The 27,241-nt window shown below is 40.7% G+C and overlaps 1 protein-coding gene across 3 annotated transcripts in view; it reads right to left on the bottom strand.

The window, feature by feature from the left end:
* Window positions 1–16,558, bottom strand: part of ARHGEF4 (Rho guanine nucleotide exchange factor 4) — a 235,270-nt gene extending 218,712 nt beyond the window's left edge. For 2 of the 3 annotated variants that reach the window (XM_026109625.2, XM_064516974.1), the window contains exon 1: window positions 16,129–16,550. In XM_026109625.2, coding sequence (XP_025965410.2) covers window positions 16,129–16,344 — 216 coding nt within the window. In that variant the 5' untranslated portion in view covers window positions 16,345–16,550. Of the gene's footprint in view, window positions 1–16,128 lie in introns of all 3 variants that reach the window. The other variant, XM_064516975.1, reaches the window with a different exon arrangement.
* Between the last annotated feature and the right edge of the window lie 10,683 nt (window positions 16,559–27,241).

Genomic DNA, 27,241 nt, shown 5'->3' with positions numbered 1-27,241 from the left:
AGAAGAAAAGAAGAAGAAGAAGAAAAGAAGTAAGTTCCAGTTCCTGCCTGGTGTAATTCATCCGACTTCAGTGGGGCTGTTCCAGGGATAGATTCGTCGCTGTGTCTTTGCCAAAAAGAGAACAACAGGAGCCAGCCAAAGGCATCTGCTTTTACATTTCCTCAGTGAATCTGTTCATTCTACTCTCATGATAGAAAAGCTGTAAACAAAGGCTCTTCATGAAGTTGCATTGTGCTATCCATAATTACATTGTATGTGCTTCATCAGCATACATGCTTCAGGGCACGTTTCAAAAGCTTTTTACATATTCAGACTTCTTTCTAAGAGGGCGGGTTACATGAAGGGGGAGAAAAACTAACAGTTAAAACTGAAAAGGAAAATCTAATGGTTACTTAGAGAGGAATTCAGGATAAGAGGGAGGAGAGGAGGCTTTATAGACACACACCACAAAAAAGACACTATTAAAATCTCTGTCTAGCAAGTATCCCAGTTCGTCTGTATGCTTTAACCATTTCACTCATCCTTTCTCGTTAAGATGACAAGCCTTCTGAAACAAAAATCATGTTTATACAGTAGTACCACATGAAAACCTCAAGCTGAATTCTTGTAACACATAAATTCATTTTGGAAGCTCTCTGAGGCTAACTTTATATAACCACAAAGTATGCAAACTTAGCAGATTCATGAGGAACAACCCAAAATGGCCCAACTGTGCTCTGACTTCACAGTGAAAGTCAGGTGTAATTCCCTTACTTGGAATTAGCATTAGAAAAAGCTAGTGTGAGATCATAACTGAGTTCTGAATTCTTTAATAGTTAGCAGATTAGCTTAGAGTGATTGGCAGTATATGGTGCAAATCCTTTTGCCTTTTTGAAGAAATTCTGTTCACCTTGCAAGCATTTACTGCTTCCACTAATACAGTCAGCTTAGATATAATAAAGTCCAGCAGGAATCTAATGTTTCTGAGAGTTTTGCTTTCAGAGGTCTAAAATCACGTGTATAATCTACACCCTGTTTAGAAGTGTTGATGCTTGAAAATAACTTGAAAAACATCTTTAGATAACCAACACCCAAATGGGGGAGGTGGGAGCCAGCAAAGGGTTAGAAGCTGAGATTGCTCTGGGAAGAAGAGCACAGGCAGAGGTAGGAAGGGTGAAGACAGGAGGTTGGTGGGGAGACACAGTTTTGTGGTGAGTTTTCCCTCATATTACCTGCATGCACATATAAATTACTCTGCTGCAAAATCACAGGTTTAGGTTTGCTTGTTTTTAATACAAGTAACTATTTGCATTATAGCACTAGTAAAAAGCACTATTCAAAGTGAACAGAGATGATAGAATGTGACTTGCTGCAAAATACAGAGAAAAAAATATGGCACCCATCAATGTGAAAATAGATTTAAATGCTAGATTTCACTGTGTTTAATGGAACAAAAACAGCTTCGAAGTGCATATGTAAAGGCAGCATTTGGATAGTTTACTAGTAATTTGAAAGATTTCTAAACTATGTAACCCTACCTTTTTTAAAAGTTACTTGGTATCTCAAGTTTTCTCCTGTTATTGTCAACTACTCTTCTGCTAGAGATCACAAATGGAAAATTTCAGACAGATAGTTCTTTTCTGAACATACTTTAGGTAAAGATAAAATGGTCAGGCTTGTGTTACTTGAAAAGCTTTTACAAATCTGTAATTACAATTAAATAGTAGGTGCTGCTGCTTCTAGAAAGGTCTGGACATGTATATTTTGCCTAAGGCACTGCACAAGCATGATGGACACAAGGTATTGGGGATGAGCCTGTAAACACTTTGTTGAAGTGACAGGAAAAGGAATCTGTCTGTTTCCTACTAGAAAACCAGACCTAAAAACTCTGCCTCACCAGGGCCCCAGTGTTTAGCATCTTACATACAGAGTGTATTCCTAGGGTGTATTCTCTAATAGTAGCTGGCTCTGAAGGACGTGATTACCTGGCAACTCTTTAAGACCTTGCCAGAAAAGCTGTGGATTTATTCCTAATACTACTATTTAAAAGGTTCTTGCATTCATCTCCCAGTCATCTTATTTATGAGCTTGCCCTTCACAGGCAGGAAAGAAATGTCCAGCAAAGGACATGAACAGAAATTACCGTATCAGAAAACTCTAAGCCAAGCTCTAGTAATTCCATGCAAATTCAGAAAAGCTGGAGACTTGCTCAGCTGTAGTTTCAAAGTTTGCAATACAAGTGTAACAAAGAGGAAAGGACACCCATAATAATAAAATAATAATATGCTACTATTTGCAGCAAAAAAATCAGTCCCTCCTCCAACAGCTTTTGTAAAAAACCTTTCAGCATTTGCAATAAGAATAAATTATATTATTATATTAATAATTATTATTAATTAGTAACATCTTATCTAGCACTTCAACTCAAGAGATGTCAAAGCTTTGTACAAGGAAATGGAAACAAGGACCATCACTTGCTCACTTTGCATTACCTAAGGTCTGACCCCTCCATCGTGGCAGGTAGCCCTACTGGGACTACCGGCACAAAGAAAGCCATGAGAGCGGCAGGAACCAACATGTGGCTCTTGCAAGGAATTTTCCCAGGGCCTTGAACTATATGGAACAGAACTGAGAAACCTTTCATATCTGCTTGAAACAATCTCCTTCTATAGGGTCAAAAAGTCTCTAAGGATTAACTTTTTACAAATTACTTTTGACTCATTAAACCAGAAGTAATGCTTAGGTAGAGTACTAACAGGCAATGTTTGAAAGTAGCTCAGTCTGTCTTAGACCTTTCTGCAGAGCCTCAGTGTAGTACCAGGAGTAGGTTTATTCTGAACAAAACTTCCCGTGAAAAATTGTATCACAAGACCTGTATGTTGCTTCAGCAACTTTAAGGTTTAGAAATATGGATGTTTCTATTGTGACCATTCTGCTGAACTGGAACTGAACTTATTCATGTAAGACAAGTATACAATGCTCACTAGTTCCATGCATTACTAAAATGCTCCAGTTAGATTTACTCTGGGACTACTAAATCAGTGAGAATTACAGCAGGCTTCATTCACAGGGCTTTAAGCAAAAGCTTCAGTCTGGGCAGGTCTGAGTTCTGGACAGAAATGAAGGCTGAAATATAAAGCTACATGAAGCCAAAAATGCTGTGTTTCAAGTGGCTTGGGATCAAACCCATCCTGATTTGCACCCAAAACCATGCATCTTTCCAGGCTTGCTTGAAACTTAGACTACTGCTGCTGGAGGGTTCACAAACTTTACTGAACTTGCCCTGAACTTTGCATTGGAAATTAAAACAAAACTTCCAAGCTGAAGGTTTTGCCTTAGACATTTTGCCCATCTCCGATACTGACGCCTTATAGAAATTCTGTTCTAAACAGTGATCCCAAACCCCATTCCTCATATAAGTTTCCCAGATTTCCTTTTCCATATGTCTAAAGACTTCTTCCACCTCATCAGTTTCTCAAAAACTATGACCTTTAAGATGAGGAAGAAGATCTCCAGCTACAGAAACACTCTAGGTTATGCATAATTTTTTCACCCACAATAGTAAAATCCCTCCATCCCAAAGTGCTTACTTTAGTAAGCAATATCAACACACATTCTTAAAGGTTTTCCAAAATCAAATGAAAAGTTGCTATTAAAAGAAAATTTTTCATAAAATAATGCAGGAGAACTGTGAAAATTGACCATGATCCCATCAGTGGCATCAATTAGTAGTTTAGATTCACAGATTCCTCTGGATGCCTTTTTTTATTAGGCTGTTATATATAAAGCCCTTTGAAACTCACTGTAAGTTGTGGCAGCTTTGAATCTTCCCAGTAGCAAGTGTCCCACTGGTTAACTGGATGAATTCACGTTCTTCTTGATGAGGTATTTCCCATCTACCATCCACTCTTAAAACAGTCACTTAAAATCTCTGTTTTACCATGAATACTGCAGACTTGAGGAGCTTTAAGATAAACTGCAAAGCAATTTGGAAAGATGAGAGGATAGGACAGTAAACCATCTGTCACTATTTGCAACTCTTGAAGCTCCAGCAGCTTAAATAAATAGCATTCAATTTAAATCAAAATCAGTCAAGCCCTGAAAAATTAAGCTTATTGAAACTTGTCCTGCAATAGCCTTCAACACTCCTACTTTTCTCCATGTTCATTTTTAACCTGTTCTAATTTCTAGCTCTTTTTTGAAGTAACTCCCTGTTTTTGCAAAGATTTACCATTTTCATAGTGGCAGTATTAAACCATTTTAAAGATTAACTTACATAAATCTTGCTCTTACATGCTGCAAAACAAATTAATAAATACCACTACTAAGTTCTTCTAAGCCATTCTAGATTCCCGAGGATTGCATATTTGAAAACAAATTAAGTTATCAGATTCCTCAAAAATAAGTTTTTGATTCTGCACACTTCTAAAAGCTACTCAGTCACCTCTTGAGTTTTGCACTTAACCTGAAGAATTGGCAAGTATAATAGTTTCTGTCTCTGACTTTTTTTTCTTCATATGATGATGGACCACTTCTGCTCTTGCTCAACAGCGAAGTGATAGCAGGATCAAACACAACATGTAAATAACAATTAGTCACTGAGGTTTCTCTCTTGATCTACTAAAACAATGATTTCTCTCTGACAATTTAACAGAATCTTCCATGAATCTTTTCATACTTAGTGTATATTTTACATCATAGGTCCGGACCCTGTCTGGATGGGCTTGATTTTCTCAGAAGGACTTCACAACAGTTAATCAGAGCATGGTATAGTATGGTTCCATGCTTTTGCAGCAGTGACAGGGTAATTGGAATTTCCAACTAACCAACATTAATGCCAGCTTGTGCATTGCTTATGGGATGGGACTGTGCTCTGAAACATGGCACCTTCATGGACGTGAAAATTAATCGAGGGAGGAGGGAGAGAAAAGAGGTTTTCAGGCATGCCCACTCCTTTGTTTCATGGTACACTCCCACAAAGAGCTGTGTTGGCACAAGTGTGGCAGGAAGGGGGAAGAAGTGGGTGAAGAAAAAAAGCAATTAAGGGTTGGAACTGCTCAAACCACCAGTGCCACCGAAAAAAAGCACTTAAAGATAAGCCAAAAACAGTTGCTAAAGCTTCTCAGCAGTTTGTCACCATTTTTATTATACATCCCTAAACTAAATCCAAAAACTCAAATATTCCTTAAATTTTTAGATGGCTTTTAACATACAAATTGTGGATCTCATTCAAGTTTCAGTTCTTCTCTCCTACTAAGAAGTAAGCCACCTCTTCCAACTATTAGCTGTCCATACTACAGCAGTAGTTACAGGCAGCTTCCAAAATTGGAGACTCACTACACAAGGCCCATAGACACATTGCCCGAAGGAGCTGTGTACTTCCTGGTGGGAATAAAGAAGTATTCCCTGAAAGATGAAGAGCAGAGACATAGATGAAGTAGTTTATCCAAGGCTACATAGGAAGCTTCAGGCAGAAACAGAAGCGAACAAGGATCTTCAGTATTTTCACATAGGGTGGTACAAATTTCTCAGTCTGCAAAGGATCAAATCTACTATATTCGAACTGTAAAGTTGGTTTGAGCACATACACTAAGTCACTGTTGCCAGGACAGATATGAACCTACAGCGTATGGTTCTGGAGAACAGTGTTTGTGCACACATCAGCTACAGCTTGGCTGCTGTGCCTCTGGGGACCCATGTTAGCGGTCCCTAGCACAAACAAACCACACTCCCATATAGGATTTCTAGCCCTATGACAGCCAAGTCAGAGGTGCCATTCTTTTAGGGCTGACAGATATCTGGAAATAAACAGCATGAAAAAGAGCACATGTCCAAGAAAACCAAGATGTATGCACAGCCCTAGCTTCAGCAAGACTACAAATACCATGAGACCAAATTTTTTATTGTTGGTACTATGTGCTGTCATTCTTACCTCTCTAACAAAGAGATTCTTGAGCCAAGACCATTCCAAAGTGCAGTGATTTGCTGCAAGAAACTGTGGCAATTCAACAGGGAGCTTCCTCTCCTCAGGAGAGTGGCACACCAAGGCCTTCTGGACAATTCCATCATTTATGATCATTAATGTTCCCAGAGTCTTTTGTACAGATTTGCTCTGGGAGCCTTTGCCTGTTTCCAGCAGTTTGCCTTTTTTTTCCAGGAGGCCTTCGCCTGCTTCCAAAGCAGTCTGCTGATGTCAGTCCCCCTACGCTCTCTGCTTGCCACATTGGCTGTCTATTTCTGTAGGATGTGAAATGGAGACCTGCACTTTTCAGAAGAACACTGCGATATTCATGCAGTTTAGAATTTTTATTTGGGCTGAGTAGAGCAAAAGAGCCATCCTCTACTGGGTGAACGCAGTAGCTATTTCTAATTTTCTTTCACAAGTTTGTCCAAACTCTAAATTACCTGCAGGATCATTGCCAATTCTAAGTATTCAAAACTGAAATATTCACAGTTTGAGAATTTTCAATTGTAAATTAATGTTTCAGTGTTTTCCTCCATTGTGGTAGTACCTGAAAACTTTTTTCTCCCATTCTTTTTAAATAAGATTTTCATGCAGTCACTTGCCCCCAGGAGCTGTGACTTTAAGGGAAAAAAATCCAATTTGAAAACTTTAACTGCCAACATTATGAAAGCTATTTTCCCCTGAGCATTGACATTCATATTTCTTCCACATTCTAGTTTATCACCCACGCGCTTCTCACCACACCTTAAGGCTTAGTCTGTTCAAACACAGACCTGAAGTGAGGAAGTAGAGAAACTTTCGTTTGTAGAAGCAACGAATATTGTATTCTCATTTAAGGCACGGAGACCAGCTACCAAATTGTACTAGAGTTGTTCATTTTAGTAATAGGATTATAGCAACTACTCTTAAAAAAAACACTTATTCATTTGGAAACAGCATTAATCCCTTTTGCCTGCCCCACCCCATAACAGTCTGAACACAAAAGCTATCTGTCTGCTTTGCCAGCATAGAAACATTTTTAAAATGTTTCCAAATACTGAGAGTTTTTTTCCCCATTCTTTTCAGTTTAGCTCTGCAGGAACACATAGACAAAAAGTCGAACAAAGACTAAGAAATTCTTTCATGTAATTAATACAGGGCATTTATATTGCCTTCTGGAGAATAATATCTTACAACACGTAAAGGTAAAGAAAATACAGAGGGAGCTGTAAATAAAGCTGCACTTCTTATGCTGTAAGTCTAGTGTCTCATACAATGTCATTGTAGTGTGTTACTAATCAATATTTAAATTTGTAGTAACTAACATATCATTGCAACACAACATACGAGACCAATTTTCCAGATGATATCCAAGGGACAGATTTATATCACCCGTATAATGTAAGTGGAGGTAATCCTGACCTTGTTTGACTTAAGGGATCTTGCTGACATTAACGCAGAGAATTAGCTGGAATGGTTAAAGGAAACAGCATTGCTGCTTCCATTTTCAGATGTTAACAGATCTGGACATTAAAAATAGTGGCTGCAGTGGCAGATTCACATCCTACTGTACTGCCCGTGGGGCAGAAGTCACACCCTCTGTGGACAGGAGAATTTGGAGTGGTAAACCTGGACAGACCTCTCAGGAAAATCTGCCTCTGAATTTGTGTCTGTGCCCAGAGTTTGCACCTGAACTATGGGAAATAATTCTCTTTTGATTCCTCTATTAATAGGAAGTTCTCTGAACCCCAACACTGTAATCTCATCTATTGCAAGAGGACATTAAAGGTGAGTTACCAAGCTTTGTCCTGCCATTTTCTTTTGCTAGAATCAAAATGATGGTGTATATATAATGACCATAATCAAAATTGTATTATTTTCTCTACCCTAGGAATAAATTCACTGATTTAGTCCAAAAAGAAGGTTAGGGGTTAAATAGGAATAAAATCTGCTTTTGACTAAGGAAAAAATTGGATATATCTATTAAAATTGCATTAAAATTAAAATTGCAATTTTTTGAACTATTGATATTATCATACATGACTTTCATTTATAGGAAGTGAGGTAGTATGACTGAAGATTTGATGGCATTAGAACAAGTAGCTTTTTCCAGACTGAGATGCATTCTTCCTCAGTGTAGGTACAAGTTTCCAGATAAATCAGTCAACTGTGTGGAAGGATTGCATTTGTTGGTATTTAGAAATTCAAATTTAGCTTGTTCCATGTTCCAGAACGGCACAGTGATCTAGCTAATTTTTAATGTTGTCCTGCCCAAGCATTTCTTTGGTTATTTTGATGCTGTGCTATCTTTCAACATCTTATTGAAGGCTTGCTTTTACTACGCAGCTGTCACACCTCAAATTCTGCAATATTTGCCAAATTTCATCCAATTTTGTGAATAATCATGCTTGGAGAATCATACTTAAAACATCAAGAGAAAGTTTTTACTCCTGTCTAACACCAGCTCTGCTTTCCTTCCAGCAGGAAACACAAGCAACAGACAAAAAAAATACAGTGCCTTCTCAGGTGTCTCTAATAATGAGGAACTTTCTTAGAAGAGCACCAAATATTCCAACGTACACAAGCAGAAATACTTTCACTCATCCATTTACAGGTTCTTAATCCAATCGATGTACTCTGCTAGTCACCCAGGATTTCAGTCTATTTTTTTACCTAATTATAAAGTCACAGTTCAGCAAGAAAGTTCTACCAATTCATGAGTTACAGTCCTTCAGGAGTTTCCATGGGTAGATTCCTTGCAGGAACTGGGCTTAAACTGACATACAGAAAATAATACATCTTCAATTGACAGCATTTTTTGAGAACCATAGTATCTGTGAAAGACAGTTTCACAGACAAGTAGCTACTGAAGACAAAGATACATTATCCTCCCCACAAATTAAGGTGTGGTAATGTTAGAGAAAGAGGTAGTAAAAATGGGATGTGGTTGGCTTTTCCAGAGATTATTCCCTGGGATTCCCTGGGATCCAAAGGATGCTTCATAATTGTTATGTATATCCGACTTTCATAGCCTGCATTCTCTGAACGCACTGGTTGTAGCTCAGAGCTGGATCCAGGAGATGGCTTGATGAACACTAAAGATACTGGGAAGTTTTCAATTCCTTGCTTTTTGGAGTGGAGGAAGGAGGAAGTCAAACTCCCAGGCACACGCTGAGTGATTCACACTGCTCATAAAGAACTGAATCTCTGCCCAGAATGGGAAACCAATCTGAACCAAGCCCTCTGTCAGGTTCAATAGATTCCAGTTTTCCCTCTGTTATTTTCCATTTTCAGTGCTTTGACTCTCTACAGCACTTGATCCTATCCAGCACTGTAGCGACTATTTCAGTGTAAGACAGGCTGCTTTAATATTTCTGGCTCAAGCAAATCCCGGAAATTTGGGCATGAATGAAAGGAAACCTGAATCAAATAAGGTCACTTGATTCAGAAATCAGAAATAATCCAAAAAGAAATACTCCAAATAGAAATACTCCACTGAACAAAATAAGCCCCCCAAAATTGTACATGAGGCTCTAGGAGTTAAGAGTGACTAACCAGACTGTCCACCGTAGCAGTTTATCATCCTAAATAAAATAGTGGCTTTCTTTACCAAATCAGTGAACACCACATAGTGTTCCAAGGTGGTCATGGGGAAGGGGAATGCTTACGGCTTCCTCAAAAAGATCCTTCTGAGTTGTCTCAAGTGGCACCCAAAATCACTTCTTAGAAATCTTGTCTTTAACTCTGAGGAGTGAAAGCTAACAGTCAGCTTCAGTGGAGTTCCGTTAACAGCCAAACAAAAAGCACTTTACTGAGAAAACACGTATCTCTGCAAGCAGCTGAACCAACACAGTCCTGTCTCCAATGGACCTGCATCTCTAAATTATTCTCCAATGTGGTGGTGGAAACATTTTCCAGTGTTTCTTATGTTTAATTATGGGTAAATTCGTGCAACAGTCTTTCCCTCAGGAGGGGCATTAGTTAGTCTCTGTCTCCTCTGCCTGACTACCTATTTCTGCCTCACTCACATGAATTCGGTAACTTATATCTCGCTCAAATTTTGCTGAAATTGGCCGAAGTGTTCAAAAGTTATCAGGGAGAAGTCATAGACACACAGACACAGCAGGACATGTAAGTCTATGAAATAACTAAAAAAACTTATCATTTCCAACACACACTTGTGTTAAGACAGCTCGAAATTAACTGAAAGAAGCCAGCCAGGTCCTAATGCAGTGTTTGCATTTTTTGATCTATCACCTACCAGAACAGAACAGGAATGTTGGTCCACTGGTTAAGCACCTGTCTCACTCTCCGGAGATAAAGCTTCAACTCCCTGCTCTGCCAAAAGCCTTCTCTAACCACAGTAAGTCATATGGGGTCCAAATTAAAATAGGATATAGGAACATCAAATCGGGTTTTCCACAGCCAGCTTCCTGGTGCTTAAGACATGTAGTAGGTAAGTGTTCTCAACAGAGTGTATGAGGAGCACTAAAAACAGATTAACAGCACGTTTGGCAGGCAAAAATCATAACTAACCACTATGAAATAGCAAGGATAAGATACATCTGAACCCCCATTTCCCCATACAGTAGACAACGTTCTTAGGGGTTGGCATTTGGAATCCACAGACAGATACCTCTCCTGGAGAAATTATCCTCAGCTTTCAACCTGTTGTCTGTAGACCCTGGGATGGAAAACAAGGTATGGAAAAACATTTTCACAGAAAATTTTTTAGAGGTTACCAAATGAGTAGCAGCTAAAACTTGCCTCTCTGCACCCTTTCTTCCTCAGATGGATAGCAAGGTAGAATGCAGGCAGTGTCTCTATCCTCCCTCGTGATCATAGCCTAATGGTTAGAGAACTGATTCACGATATAGGAAAACCATGCTCCTCTTCCCCCTTGGAGGGGATTCATCCCATATTATTAAACAGGCTACCTTTACCACTTGGCCACAGACTAGTTCAGGAAGAAGGCACTCCAACTGTGTTCTCTCGAAGCTGTGCCTCTGCACAGAAAAACATCCATTCAGACAGAAGCAGAGGAGTATGACCCCGTAAGCTCAGCTGTTACAGCATTCTCCTGGAAGACAGGGTTGCAGGGATCTCAAGCTCTGAGAAAGGGCTATTACAGTGCTTCATCAAATACGGAACACTAACAGAATCTTTGGAGTTAGACACTAGATGTTTTGTGTCATAAAACATGCCAATTTGTCACTTTCACTATCTAATGCTTAGAAACCTCAACTGGTGCAGGGAATCACTCTTTCAGAAAAAACATATATGGCAAGGAAATCCAGCCCTGAAATGTTTATAATCTGAAGTAAAAATCAAAATAAAAAAACAAACAAGCAAATCTGTAATCCATTTTGCAGGCAAAGAGCTGAGCCATGCACAATAAATTAATACTAGAGAGTAATAGAGGTATTGCAGAGCTGAGAATTAGCCCTGATCCATCTTTCATTTGGGATTCATTCTGGTAGGTTTATGTTAAAGTTTTACAACTTTACAGTCTTCAAGCCATTATGCAGTAACAGCAACTGGAAGCTCCTTAGAACTAAGGACTATACTTAAAGGTATGCACACACATAAGAAATTAGATTACAGATCTGCCTTATCATTTGTTTCACCTTTTGTATAGATTTTGTAATGTTAAAAAAATACCAGGTGAGGTGACAGAAAATGCTTAAGTATCAGGGAAATCCTGTGCATTAACCAACTGTTCTTGACATTTAGAGGTACTGGATGTTACTGAATTACTATAAATTACTGAATCAGAGAATCAGTTCAACAAAATTTACTTTAAATCTGATTCAAAGCCTGCTTTTATTTTGAATTTTTTTATGGTTTATTCTCTTTCACACAAGCATAACCGGCTAGCTATTGTCAGTTTTGAAAAGTTAGTGGGTCATTAAACCAGTATGGAACACGATGTCCACCCTCTTTTGTGACTACCTGTTTCAAAGTGTTTCAGAACTGTTTTGCTACTTTATTTAATTTAAGCTGGGAAGGAATCAGCTTACTTTAATCAATACAAATCATTCTTATGCATAATAAGGGATTTGCCCACAGGAGACTGCATTGATTTATTCACCTGTTTCTAAAGCAACTCCTGTTTGCTTCTTTGTGAGCAAGTACCCTGGACAAAACATAGGTAAGCAGCTAAGAAAAAGAAAATGAAGGGATTATTTATGATGGGAAGGACTACTGACAGAATAAGGAGAGTCTGTGCATAGCTGGTGAGCAACCAGACATTAATCTGTATGTACTCTCATGCAGCTTCACACAAGACATTTTGTTTCAAAATAATCAAAGTCCACCTGTGTGTAATGGCAACAGTTACAATTAAAATATCAGAGTAGCACTGCCCAAGTCTGAGATCTTGCAGGGGACCTGTTCTCACGAGGGTTTCAACCCAGCCTGATAGATTCAAGGGGTTTCTTTACGATTCAGGACTACTGGATGCAAAATCAAAAGCAAAACCTGTTAGCGCTTAGAGGAGAATCTTACCATTCCATAAGACAGCCTGAGAACAACTAGCTCTGATAATATATGGAAGATTAGAAAAGCTACATTTATGGACAAGCTGTACTGTCTAGACAAATGCATCTTTGTATAGAAGCAAAAAGCTTAATTTGTTTGCAAGCATCTATAAATGAGTGTCCGACCATCCTTTCTTTGCAACTGTCTTGTGTTCAGAAATTGGGCCTGAAAAGCAGAACTGGATGAAAAAATATTCTTTGTGGCATATGGAACTTTTAGAAAAATTTAAAGTCTCTCCTCTTGTCCCCACAGTCTGTGGTAACTCCTGAAAACTCAGGGCTACCTTGGGCACACATGATCAAGAGGTTTCCCAGATGGCAGAAAAGTCTGCAGGAGACTGTGTGGGCTGTGTGGCTCTCAGCATTTCTTACACTCCAAGATAGGCCACACAACTCTGTTTCCCTTTGGAGGCAGCACTGATAAGGATTACTGAATTATAGGAAGCCCCTGTTATTTTCTAAGTTGTCAGCATCCAGAGCCTTATCTTTAGCCAAGAACCAGAATGGTTTGGATGTACAGGGGATGTATGCGGGATGCAACAAAGGGTGCCTCTGTAACAGGCAGCACCACATAAGTGCTGCCAGCCCTCCCTTCCCTCCCACTGGGACAGTCTTGCTGGATTCTGCCAAGCTGCAGAACCTGAGAAAAGGCAACACTGTGCTGCTTTTGTTCTTGTGAGGGGGAAGGAGAAAAAAATTAACACTCTTTGAATGGATCAGGACTTGGAAGTAACTGAAGTCATGGAAGAGTGTCAGGAAATAAGAAAATGTGGCCTCAAATCTGAACAGACTTTAAGAAAACTCAGCAAGAAAGAGGCATTAATAAATTAGATGTTGCTACAGTAAAGATGCTTAGTTATCCTCTCAGCTTAGCCAGGGCAGTGAAAGGTACTCAGAGAGCTTTCTGAAGAAATCTGTGATTTTAACAGAAATTACGTTACCTCTCTTCACTCTCCCCTTTCAGGTAATATGAACTGATCCTGCCTGACCTGAAGGATTTATATGCCCTGTGCAAACACAACTCTGTGTGCAAGCAGATACAGACAGGAGCACCATGGCTAACCTATGTTTTAATAAAACTTCCTCTCATTTAAGAAATAGTATCTATTCAGAGATGGAGTAACCATAGAGCGCTCCAGCCATAAGCACAGAATGGCACTTCATAATTTATGGTTTAGTCCATACACAGAACTCTGTATAGGTGCAGGTTTACTTGAAGAAGGAAGCTGAGGGGGCATTAGAGCCTACTCTGTTATACACTGTCAGTTCCCTCTTCCCTGCTTGGTACTGACATTTCCTGCTTTCCCCAGGTCAAGCTGTAGCTTCTCTCCAACAGTCCAACCCCACATATTTTGTTTGCCACTTGTCAGGTCTAAAAACAACCATTTACCCTAAAGAATAACAAGCGTGCACAAGACTATTGTGTGCATGCCACTCTGTTTCCTGCACACATCATGAGTAATGCAGTCAGTCCAAGGTATTCAAGTTGTTGCACACACCCAGATCAACTGCTGGACGTATGCCCACTAGCTCTGGCTCATTCTCTAACAGAGATATTGCTCTTAAAACCTACAAATTCACCTGTCTGGTTGTAAATGGGTCAGACCACAACAAAACCAACCAAGTCATGTAGAAACTAGCCAAGCAGCAACCTTCCCCACCCTGGATCAGCACTGTACAAAGGCAGCTGGGGACTGTATGCATTTCCCTAGCAGTCTGCCCCACATGATGGCCCTGCCTTGCTTCTCTGCCCCGGGGCTATTCACTCCCCCTACATAACTGTGTGGATTTCTACCCCTTTTCGTCAACCTTGCAAAAAATCTCTGCAGCAAGCAAGCAGAAAGATTAAAAGGAAAGTTTTTATGAGGAAAGTATCTGTGTGTGCCCCCTAATGCAAGAAACTGGCATCACATGATAAATCCTGTACCCATAGACGAGAACACAGGCACTACAAATATGGGATACACGTGGAAACAAAGCTATGACACAGTCGTGTGGGAGAGTAGTGTATTACTGCACATATGTAAAATGAATGCTTGGAAAGCAATGGTTCCTAATCAGGTCTCACTAACAATGGTGCCTGCAAGACTCTGATGCACTGCTGTCAACCAGTGGGGAAGAATATTATCTGACAGCAAAATTTGATGTTGCCTTTGGCCAGTGAGGGAGGTTATCACTGAGATAAAGTGCTTCTCCACTCTTTCTGCAGAACCAGTCATGAAGAGAAGAAAATGAGCTTTCCCTCTCCCAAACTCTAATCCAACAAACCTTGGGACTATAGGCTACCTCAGAAGGACCAGAGCAGATGCAGGTGAGACCACAGTCTCCTCTCTCATTCCTTCTTTTCCCTGACCCATAGAACCATCTAAACTGAAGCTTATTCCTTTGCTAAGAAAAGTTTAAACCTAGGTTACTCTAGTAAGGGAGCTTGTGTGTCTTCCATCTTGACAGACCTTTCTAGTGTAGATGCTGTCCTAGCAGTATAAAACTGCTCCTGGGAACTACAGGAGCCAGCATTAATCACAATCTAACAGATAAAAACTGCATGTACTGTTCAATCTACACTTGCATAGCTATGTTGGCAAAAACTGACATAGCTACTGCTACAAAACTGCCACAGGTGTAGAGATGCCTGTAGGGGAGGCACTGTTGCTGCTGAGGCACCATCTGGTCCCACAGTTGTGGTCTGCACATCATCATGTATTTCCAATCTGCCACATATCTTATAAAAAAAAAGATAGCCAGGAAAAGTTGCCTTGATGTTTACTTCGGTCTATGTGGTGATGTGCCCATCCACCAAATGTCTACAATAGTAAATCTTGGATCCAACAACACAAAGGCAAAGGAAGGCATACTATACCTTTAAAATTTATTAAAATAGTATTTCTACACATGAAAACTCCATGATTTTAAGCTCAAATGTCTCAGTCCTTATCTGCTGACCTTAAACCTATCACTTGTACAGAACTGAATGATTCTTTACGTGGGTCCAAATATTAAAGCAGCTTTCTGCAAAGGTGAAAGGGAACAAATTATAGCAGTAATAATACATCCAATGCCTTGTTTCTCTATGCAGTAATACATTAGGCATTTTAATTTTATGTGCACAGATCACATTTAAAACAAGTCCCACCAGAGCCTAAACATTGATTCCCTATTACATTTGACAAAATGTTCCAAATAAACTACTCTTTCTTTTTATAATGTTCACATTTTCAGGACCGAAATACATTCTCTTGCTCATCCAACACAAGATATGAATGTAAGCCAATGAAGAGCACTACAAGAAATGTCACTTAGAAATTAACCTAAAATATCTCAAATCCCTTGCAACTATGTAACAACAGATACAGAAAAGCTGGCTAGCAACTACTAGTGTATTGCTTTGTTGAGTACTCCATTAGTAGTCCCTACATGCTTTTCCTCCTTGGACCACCTGTTTCTGGGTACAGTGTCAATATTTACAATGCTCCTTTTACTAATAAACCATGATGATAACTGTACAGTACATAGCTATCCTTTAAAAGACTATCAAATATTCCAGCAGAGACTTTGCTCAATTTACCTCTTAAGCATATAGGAAGTTAAATAAAAAATCTCAATTTGTCTCTTAAACATATAGGAAGTTATGTAAAAATCTCACATATTTGTACTAAGATCTCTTACCTTGCAGAGTTTCAGCACTAGCCAGCACGTCAGATACGCTGCCAGGGTGAATTTTGCTTTCATGTATCTTTCAGGCAAACAGGTAAGGTACATTTGTACCAAATCCAACTCTTCATGGACAACACTACTGCCAGCATCACTAGTATCATCTTCCCCACCCTCTGGTCTTCTCTTTTCCTCTTCTGCTGATGCACCCAAACACCTATTGAACTCCATTTTTTGAATGTTTTTTCCCCTTCTTCGCAAAGCCCTGATTTTTCCAGAGACAGCTCAGGAAAGTTTTTATTTCATATCAGTAATGATATTCCCCGATCCTCCAAAAGTATGCAGCCTTGTCTTTAAGCCAAACCTAAAAGTTAGGACTATGGTAGAACAAACTTTCTTTAAACTGCATTGACTCTTTGCCTTTCTCTTATTGAATGACCTCTTGCAAATATGTGTACAGCTACAAGATAAATATAGCACTAGCTAGCCTTGTCATACAGCACAAGAATACTACTGACGTTGCCAAGAGAGGAGAGAAAGATTCCATTTATTTAAAGAGCAAGTCCCCAGCATCAGTACTCCCTTGTTATTTGGGGGTAGGAAAAAAGAGGAAAAATCTGTTATCTTTGCAAACTTTTTTTTTTTTTTTTGCCAACTGTGCTTCCTCAGAACAAATCCTAGTTCTGTGGAAAAAAAAAAAAACACATTCTTACGGAGGAGGGTTTTTTAATTCCAGAGACTTCTAGCCACAGTAATTCATTGTCTGTGATACTGCAGATGCCAAGCTTGTGAAGGCTACAAATTTCAAAAGAATAAATGAGGTCTTGCAGATGGACTAGGGCCAAGACATTTTGAAATAATAGCTCTTCCATAGGCCAATAAATGAAGAAAATATGTTAGACATTATCTAAGTAATTTTTTAGCTAAACATTAAGCAGCTCATCTGTGTCTTGTGGCAGCATGAATTTGTACGAGTTAAGAGCAATTTTAAAGACATTTATCCTACTCTTAATGACAGTCAAAAATGACCTAAAGGTTTAGGTTTAATTGTATCAGTTCCTGAGAATTCAACAGCATTAATAACTGAACTATTTCATTTTAATCAATATAGTTAATTTTCCTGATAACTCAATGAAGAAAGTTTTTTATGTTTTAGATTAAAGTATGCTTTCTTCACTTTTTTTTTTTTTTTTTTTTTTTTTTTTTTTTTAATGAGAGAGATGTTGAAGTAAAGGAAAAGACCACTGTGGTTTGCAGAAAAACTAATCAATAACTTTGGTATCTTAGGACACAGCCCTCTTTAACATATGGAGGATCTATATCCAAAGCTTCCAGCCCCTTGAACTGCTTTCAAGCATCAGACATGACAGTTATTCATTAAATGCTTAAAATCCTATTTCATGATTTTTAATCACACTGAATACTGCCTTGACCTTATCTGAATGATTTTCATAGGATTACCTGTGAGTTATGTATTAGTGCACTGTTAGAATGGGTGTTTCAGAATACAAAAGATAAAGCTGCTACACTCACCAAGTCTGTCTCTGTGGAGCCTGGCCGTAATGAATAGCAGAGGAGATGCAGAAAACCTAACACATGTTTTGTCTGAGACATTCTGAAAGGTGTCCAGCCCACCTGGTTCCTCTGATAGTAGATTCAACTGCCAGTATTTCTCTCTCTTTTTAGATTCACACAAATTTAACGCAAAAAAAAAAAAAAAGAAAAAGAAAAAGAAAGAAGAAAAAAAAAAGGATTCCAGAGCCAAACCCTTCTGTGGCAGTTTGCCGTAACAATGCAGAACACCTTTTCTATTCCTGCAAGCAATCCTGAGTATAGACACTGCAGGCAAGCTGGCTCTAGCAATTGCAGAGGAGCTGGAGAGCATCCCAGCGTTCACTCGTCCTAGGCATGTTCCTATGCTGACAATGACATGTGCCTGTAATTCCCACGAGGCTCACTCTGCTATAACACAGCCTTTGAATTATCCTCATCAGCAGTCCCTACCTTGTCCTGTGCTAGCCGCAGCTCATTCAGCTACTGCCTATGGAGCTACAAACGTCAGCAGGCAGCTACCACAGCCTTTGCATGGTAGTCATCTCTGCACCACAAGCTCCCGCTCCTCATTCTTGAGAGTGTGAGCAAACCATCCCCAATTTCATGTTAAGGGAAGCTGCACAGCTCTAAGGATGAGCAGCCTATTATCTTTGTTTTAAAGCAGTTGTGGTCATACAAAAAGTCTGTATCACCATTGCCACCAATTTGAAATACAGTTGAGACATATTTGACAGAGAAGATGAGAAGGAAAGAAAAGTCAAACCAAAGAAATGTGAGGAAGCAAATAACTAAGCTAGCTTACAAATTTGTAACAGACAGTCAGCTGAGCTTCAAATTACAAGAGTGGATGCAATGAAAACTGCATACTTTACTAAGGTTTTCTCTTAGCTTGTTCCCAAAAGGATATCACTCTGTCGCATATTGGCAAAGTCAAAATTATTTTGGTCTTTCTGTGGCCTGCAGGTTCTTTAACTCTGACCACTAAGGAGTTTCTACATCAGATATTTTTATCCCCTAATATTTTTTCTTTAATCCCTGCCATTTATGTTGAGAATAACTATGTATGAACCAACAAAGACAAGTCTGCCGAAGTTATTTTCTAACCCTGAAAACTGCAAATGGTAGTTAAAATAAAATACACTCCTACCCTTCAGATAGTCAACATTCCCAGCATTTCAAGCAGAAGCCATAATAGCACATCTCAGCAGCTTTAGGAAAATAAGTCATATAGACTGGGCCAAACCTTAACATTCCTTGAGCTGGAGTTTTTACACTTTGCTTTACATTGTACGGTCATGTGCAGTTCTTCCAGATAGTGCTAAGTGGATGTATAGGAATTCACATCAGAAGACTCTAGCCTTGCATACTATATACACCTTTACCTGCATGAGGATTTTAAAGCTGAAAATGAAGTGTATTTCTGCATTCCCTCCTATCTGATTAGATGTATCTTCCTCATTTCTCCAGGGACAGAGCTTGTATTACTAAGTTGCAGGGGTGCCTATCCTGGCATTTAAAAAGGAACCTTAAAGTACTAGGGTTCTCTTTAATAGGCACAGTATAGACTGAAAACTGCCTAAAGACTTCATATAGTTTTAAGACTTAGTGTCTTTTACAACACCTGTTATTTCTTCGCTCTGCTCTGTTTTAGCGGAAAGCATGTTCAGGCCGGCCAGCCCTGACTGTGTGCTTTCTCTGTCTTTTTGCCCTCATTCTTCCTGAGCTAAATTTTGTGTTCTCCTTTGATTCCAATTTGCCCACAAGATTCATCCATATAGATGCAAGAGAGACAAAAACAGATCATCTTACATACCAGATAAACTCTCTGGCACGCTCTCTAGTCAGTCCAAACATTACTCCCCACTCAAAACTCTTCACAGCATCGGACAGAAATAACACGTCTCTATGATGTACAATGCTTTCCTATAGTCCAATGGAAAAACTAAACTCCCCTTTACATGCTTTATTAGGAAAAGAGGATAAAAAGGGTTTATTATCAAATTTCTGCTAACACAACTATGTTAACAAATACTCATAAATCTTGCCCAAAGGAGGGCCAAAGTAAGGAGATACTTGTTTCATGGGATAGGCCACATGTGTTGCTCTTTGCCTTTTGGCCTGGAAGTTTCCACAGATGCCTTGTACACACACAACCACTCCAAATCATCATGCTGAGGAACTGAGATTTTGTCCTTACACTGCCGTGATGCACAGGAAGTCGTTGAGATGAAAAACTGTTGCACATATGGGGTTGTCTCTACCACATTGTAGTAGAGAAGATTCAAGTTCAATTCAGTGCTAGCTACTTGCTTCCCATATTAAACAATAATATGACACAGGCCTTGGGCATCTTCTCTTTCTGCTTCCTCAGCCTTTCAAAAATCACCTCCCTCTCCTTCATCTGACAGCCTCTAAGTCATGCTTTAGTATTTATCAAACCTTAAATAAAATACTCATTTGCTATAGCAGAGGCAATGGAGTTATATGCCCCAGCCTTCCTAATTTTTAAGCCATTGGTAAAACTCCTGTTGAAATACAGGTTCTAGATCAGGTCTATAGAAAGAAGTCACAAGCAGGCTGAATGATGGCCCTTCCCCAGTCCAATTCTCTTCTGTGTCTTTATCCTTGTCCTAAGGAACAAATCAGAACTTGGATAGCCTTCCCCAAAATCAGTCACAGCTTTTAAAGCCAGAAGGAATATTTTTAAAATCTGACTTAAAGCACAATATAAACCACAAATGTTTATTCAGGTTCTTCAGTCAGAAGCCCTGTTTGTGCTATAGTGTGCCACTGGAACAATTTCCATCTTGACCACAATGGTACATAGGCAGTGTGGCAGCCTGGGCTGCAATACCTATGGCCTCCTGCTCATGGAGCTGGAGCCATGAAGCTCCAGACAGTAATTTAATAAATGCACAGGGAGAGGGCTTTTGGATGGCTCTTTTAGGCACAACCCGAGGATACCCAAGGATGCAGAAAAACTAAATGTGTTAGAATTGTCCCTTGCAGGCCATCCAATAAAAATGGGCTATAGGCCTTCCCATTAGTGACAAAACTCCGATGGTTCATTACTCATGTTGTTAAAAAGCACATCTTACTTCCAGCCTGTATTTGCCTGCCTTTTAGCTCCTGGACTACATTATAATTTCTGTGCACTGTATTCTTTTAACTCTTAGCAATACCTTCTCCATTAAAGAAAAAGTTATGAACTCATAAAATAGACTTGCAATTTTCTTTTAAGTGAACTAACTAAATAAAGTATTCATGACTTACTAGACCACCTTTTCCAGTTTTCTAATTGCTCACTTAGCTTTTTCCTGAGTCTCTTCTAAATTTTCAGCACCCTTTTTGAGGTGCAGAATCCCTTTTTTCCCCATAATAATTTCCTATTGTCTCAAACAACAATAGTATCACTTCTTTAGTCCCACTTCCTATCCCGGAGCAGGCCAGCTCTCTTATCTACAAAATCTCTTTGGGAATTTCAAACATGAAGTAAAATCAGAATGGCTTGTAGAAAGTGAATTAAAAAATGTCTGCCTGCAGTGCCCAAAGACCGTTTCTGCTCATTCTAAAGAAAGTCCAATATCTGAAATGGCTTTGATGGCTTAAGATAAAAACAATTTCCCAAACAGTAACTTTTTGTTATAATCTCATGAAAATCAATGCAATTATGAAGAATTAATCTTAGTGCTGGGTGTCCCTGCCCCACTGTGACAGGTAACTTTCTTGCCACAGCCTGGAATCACAAGTCCAATTTTTGTTTTGCATTAGACTGTTGGTTCATATTTGGAAACAGCTTTTCTTGCCAGATATGGTTACAAGTGCAGTCCTCCAGCTTTCTGAGCACAAAATGTACTGTTAGAAAAATGGCTCCAGTTTGTTTGTTTTGTTTTTTCAAGTTAAAAAATGATTCATAGCAGAAGCATGATGTTACACTCCAGAAGAGTGCATGTAAGCTTCTGGCAGGTCATACTCAGCTCCCAGTTCCCTACTCAGTTCTGCCCAGCCTGAAAAACAGCTGCTCACAAGAGCTCTGATAGGACCATGCATCCCCCTTCCCTTCCCTATATCAAGATTAAAAAAATAAATAAATCCCTTTTTGTTTCAAGTTCCCTGCGCTCCACCTCATTTTCCCATGTTTCTAAGCCTATTTTAAGAAGACTTCATGCAAATTGGTCTCAAAAAGCAACTTTGATCATCTTCAAGACAGTGTTTCTACTGGCATCCTTCGGCAATATGTCCTTGACCTGTTAATACCATTCAGTAGCTCTATTCATGCTCTGGAAAAAAATACAAAATTTTTATTTGCTCCACATGTTTTCAGAGTCCCCAGATAAAGTGGAAAGAGCAGAGTCAAACACTAGCCTTCACCTGCATCTCTTCAGAAGATGCCCAATTGTGATTCTTCTTTGCATGTAATTCAAAAGTTTGCACATACTATATAGCCTTTGAAATAAGTAACTTATAGTAGGAGACAAAAGGGAAATCAGTCCATTGTGGCATAGTCTCATGGCATAAAATACAGGCACTACTGGCAACAGTGTTTAAGAGATCAAACATGTTTGATATCCAAAATGTCCCAAGTGCATAGTCAAAAGTATCTAGAGGCTTTATAGTGGAAGCCAAGAAATTCCAGAGGAATGGGACTTTTGAAGGGCAAGCTGCTAAGAGCTAATGGATTGAAATACTAGGTAACAACAGGGAATTTGCAGAGATAAGGTAACATGATGTAATGCAGCTGAGAAGCTGCTCCAGCTATGAAGGACAGATTGGTAAAACTGCTGGGATGAGTTCCTAACTTACGTGGTGAGACAAACTGAACTCACATGAGTGGACTGAGTTATTTAAATTATACACTTTACTCACCAGATTCCACAGCAATACCTTTCTGAAGTGGGGAGTGTTGACACAGTGTTGACACTATGCTTTCCACCTTCAAAGGGCTCCAGCAATTTTATCTAATTAAATTGTAGAGCTCTGGGGATATAGTTAGCCTTGTCCTAACCCAGAAGATTGTTCACACCCTGATATTCCCCCAGAGGGCCCATATAGCTTAAAATAATTATTTTGTGGTTGTGTATCATATTAAAGCATCACTTCAAATGGTTTATAGTAAATACCTACCTGCATATAGTGTAAACTTTGAGTATGTATGTGTTTGAGTACATATGTATTTGCGCCACTTACCATATGTATGTAGTTGATACAAGCATGTCTTAGATGAGTAATTGATGGTGACACACTCCAGTAATATGTAGGCCCACTGAAATGACAATTAACAGTATTTTAAACTTCTACAAACTGTTTAGTAGCCACATAAATAAAATCTCCAAATGATGCATAGCCCATTTCAGTCTTGTCATGACTGATTATTCCTTTTATAAGATTTAATTCTAGCAATGACAATAGTAAACAGAAACTTGTAAGCTGACACTAATACTAATGGTACCTAGAGTGTCTGCAAAAATACCTCCATTTAAATCATGCCACCTCTCACTGCAAGTTATTCTATTACGGCACAATGGGGATTTCTCTAGTTGTATTCTTTTTTTAACTGGAAGAACCTTTTGCTTTCCTTGTCATGGTATGTGTACAGGGAAGAAGTATGAGTAAATCCTTCCAGGATGAGACAGCTCAGGATCTGAAACAGAATGTGCACCTGTTTCTGATGGGAACTTCACCTCTTCGGTAATTGCTGGAGTACTGCCTTTTCCCACTCAGAGTCAGTGACCAGGCCCAAGTACTCAGTAATCACAAGCTGAGCTTCAAAATTTTGAGAGCAACAATTCCTGCCCACCACCCTCAAAAGTGAGTTTCTTGCCTCCATATTTCAGCCTTTTATGTTTATCCCCAAGATTCTCTTCAGGACTGTGATGGTTAGAAATCTGTTTAAAATGAGAGCCCTGCTTCCTCATAAATCACTTGACTACAGATATGGAGGCATTAGGACAGATAGTGTTCAGAGAGACATGAGTTTTGCCATTACTGAGCACCACTGCTCTCTCATATTCCTCCAAGTGTATCTGCGGATAGGGAGTAGTATCTCAAGACTCCTTTTGACAGATTCCAGCACCCACCATCCTCCAGCTTTGATCTTGTGTCCTCTCCCCTTTCATCAAGGAATCTTAACATGCCTTAAGGATGCTGCCTTCCCTGCCCTTCTCACTGCCAGTTGCTAAAAATACAGGAGTTTTGTTTTGTTGCATTTGTCTTACTCAAACCTTTAGGCTTCTAGCTGTAGAAAGAGCCTGTTGGCCTCCAGCAATCCTGAAAGGAGCTACGGGGCCTTGAACAGAATTCTTGAACTAACTGAGCAATCCACAAAACAGGCCAGGAAACGTGGTATTGCTGATTGTTTTGAACCTGCTGGCAATCCTGCATTAGTGTTTAGAGATTTGCTCAGCATCAGAGAATACATAAAAGCCTCCCTAATTTGCACAGTGACCAAGAGATGCACTGTAAGCAACCAGGGTTTTTTTGTGGAGTTTGATGGACTATTTCCATCTGGCTATTTCCCAGCATATTGCTCCGAGCTTTGTGAGACTTCATACTCACAGATGCACTGCAGTATTTAGAACCATTTTCTACATGATTGAATCACTGCCAGACTACCATCCATTAAAACCTCCACTGAGATACAAACAGCAGCCACGTGCCTGCACTGTAACTGAAGGTGTGACTACAGCACATGTGAGCACAACCAAGCTACTGCTAGCTACCTAGCCTGTGTACCAATAGCAGTAAAGCTATGGACTTCAGCCCGGGCTATACTAAACAGCAGGGAGCTCGAGAACTGATTTGGTAGCCAAAGTGCATGCAGATACATTACTGGTATCAGTGAGGGTAAAGCCAGAATGGGCAGATCTCTACACATTATGGTCTGGGGGATATGCAGCCTCCATGCATGTTAAAAGTCTGTAAATTAACAGCATTTCTCCTCATATTAAGGCATGAGGCTTAATCATATGAAAAATATGAGGCTTTCTCACATGAAGGCCTAGATTCGAAAGGATTCAGAACTTTGTTTTAGCTAAATGTGGATAGCCAAAAATGAAGTATTTATGTGAACCACACAGGACATATGAGCCTTGAAGTAAACAACAGGAAACCTTTCAAGAGAACGCGACCTTTTTTTAGTGTGCTGATACTTGCTGCTTGGGATTGGGTCAGCAATGTCCCAAGAACTGGAACTTGCTGTATTCTAGTACATCTGGTTCTTGTCCCAGCAAGTTTGGAGATGTGCGAAAAAGAAAAATGGCTGTTTTGAAAGTGTTAACTGAGCTCCTCTGAAAATCAAGGAAGTCCAGTTCAAGTTTCAACCAGCAGCTTGTGGTTTGGCACAAAACAGACTTTTCTAGTTCAAAGTGAGATGTAAACACCCTGCACGAGCACTGCTCTTCTTTAGGAGACGTTTGGCCACCTGCTCAAGCGTTCATTCTTGCTCCTAGCTTATTAAAAGTGCCCTGGGATTTGGTAAGGAGTGGCAGTAAATAGCATTTTGTTCTCTCCGTTTTAGACGGCTTTGAAATCTTTTCTCTGTATCCCAGGAGAAAGGGGAAAAGCGAACAGCAGGTTTTCACACATGTTGATGCTCGGGCAGGCTCATCCCATTTTACCTCAGGGCCTCCCCGCCTGCTCTGCCCCGGGCTGCACCCAGCTGACCTACCACCCGACCCACAGCACATCAAGCAGGGCCCAAGACTGATCTCCTCACAGCCTTCCAGAACAATCCCCGCCCTCCCAGACCAGTCCCCTCACGGCCTTCCAGAACAGTAGCCCACCTCCCAGACCAGTCCCCTCACGGCCTCCCAGAACAATCCCTGGCCTCCCAGACTGATCCCCTCACGGCCTCCCAGACGGATCCCCAGCCTTCCAGAACAATGCTTGGCCTTCCAGACTGATCCCTGGCCTTCCAGAACAATGCCTGGCCTTCCAGAATGATCCCCTCATGGCCTTCCAGAACAATCCCCGGCCTTCCAGAATGATCCCCTCATGGCCATCCAGAACAATCCCCGGCCTTCCAGAATGATCCCCTCATGGCCTTCCAGAACAATCCCCAGCCTTCCCAACTGATCCCCTCATGGCCTTCCAGACCGATCCCCTCACGGCCTTCCAGAACAACCCCCGGCCTTCCAGATCGATCCCCTCATGGCCTTCCAGAACAATCCCCAGCCTTCCAGAACAATCCCCGACCTTCCAGAACAATCGCCTCATGGCCTTCCAGAACAATTCTCGGCCTTCTAGAACCATCCCCCACCTTCCAGACTGATCCCCTCATGGCCTTCCAGAACAATCCTCCGCCTTCCAGACTGATCCCCCCCTCAGCCTTCCAGGACCATCCCCTGCCTCCCAGACTGATCCCCTCATGGCCTCTGAAGCTGTCCCTGACCTGCCCTGCACTCCCCATTGCCCGGCGCCCATGCCCACAGCCCCCTGAAGCCTCCCCCCTCGTCCCCCACCCCGTCCCCACAGGGTTGGGGGTGGAGCTGCTGCGCAGCAGCCGCCCTGCCACCTCCATTTTGGGGCTGCTTCCTCCCTCGAGGAACCAGCTGGAAAGGCAGCGCGGGGCCCCCTTACAGCGCTCCACCGGCACTGCCGTCTTGCCCAGGGTGGCAGTGCCGGCAGCAGGCGCAGCCCCGGGGCCGGCTGCTCACGCGGCAGGCACCTTCCCCAGGGGCCAGACTCGCTCGCGCAGGGCTCCCGGGACCACGGACACGAGCGAGGAGAACAGGTAATGGCGGTGGGCCGGCACGCGGCCCTGGTGCGGGCCCTGCTAGGGCTCCTGCCCATACCCACGCTTGGGGGAGGCGCCTGGCATGGCCCTGGTGCGTAGCAGCACACACGTTTCCTCGTGTGCTCCTTACCCGTGTAACCGCCACGCTTGCACGCCTTCCTCTGCTCCGCAAGGAGTTGAGAAAGGTGCTGTTTCTTCACGCATTGCTAACTGAATTGTGACCCTTCCTTTTGTGTTACCGTGTCTGCCATTGCCTTCCTTGTTCTTCAAGATGGTGAGGCTTGTCTGCTCCTGCCAAAGACCGCGGGTGGGGATGCAGTGCTTGCTGCCTCCTTCGATTTGGGTAGTTATCACTGCATTTCAGGTTATACCAGCCTTCAGTGTATTGGTGTTCCAGCATGGAAAGATTTCCCTACTTCTATGCCTTTTTGCAATTTTCTCCTTATTAGTGTTAATACATGTATACAATTATATTAGCATTAAGCAACTTGTTGCTTTGAAACCTCCTTGTAGATGAATGACAGATGCTTATGACTAAATCCATTTAAATACTCAACGTGAGACTACAGCTACCTTTAGGGACCTGCTTAGCGTTCTGCATACTCATTGACTTAAAATGGGAATTTTGTGGTGTTCAGCACCACAGAGAGCCAGTTCGGAGCTCCCAGGTTAGCAAAGACACTTGGAATCAGCATCTGCTGTAGATGTTCAGATGACACTTGCACAGTCTATATGTATCTGGATATAAGTGAGTCTGAAACCATGGTGAAATATGGATTGGCAATAGTTTTACGGTAGATAAACAATTTTTCTTTTAAAAAGTTCCTTTGTGACAAAAAT

The sequence above is a fragment of the Dromaius novaehollandiae genome, chromosome 9, assembly GCF_036370855.1.
Source record: "Dromaius novaehollandiae isolate bDroNov1 chromosome 9, bDroNov1.hap1, whole genome shotgun sequence".
NCBI lineage: Eukaryota > Metazoa > Chordata > Aves > Casuariiformes > Dromaiidae > Dromaius > Dromaius novaehollandiae.
Note: the sequence above shows the minus strand (reverse complement) of the source record. Positions and strands in the feature narration are given on the sequence as shown.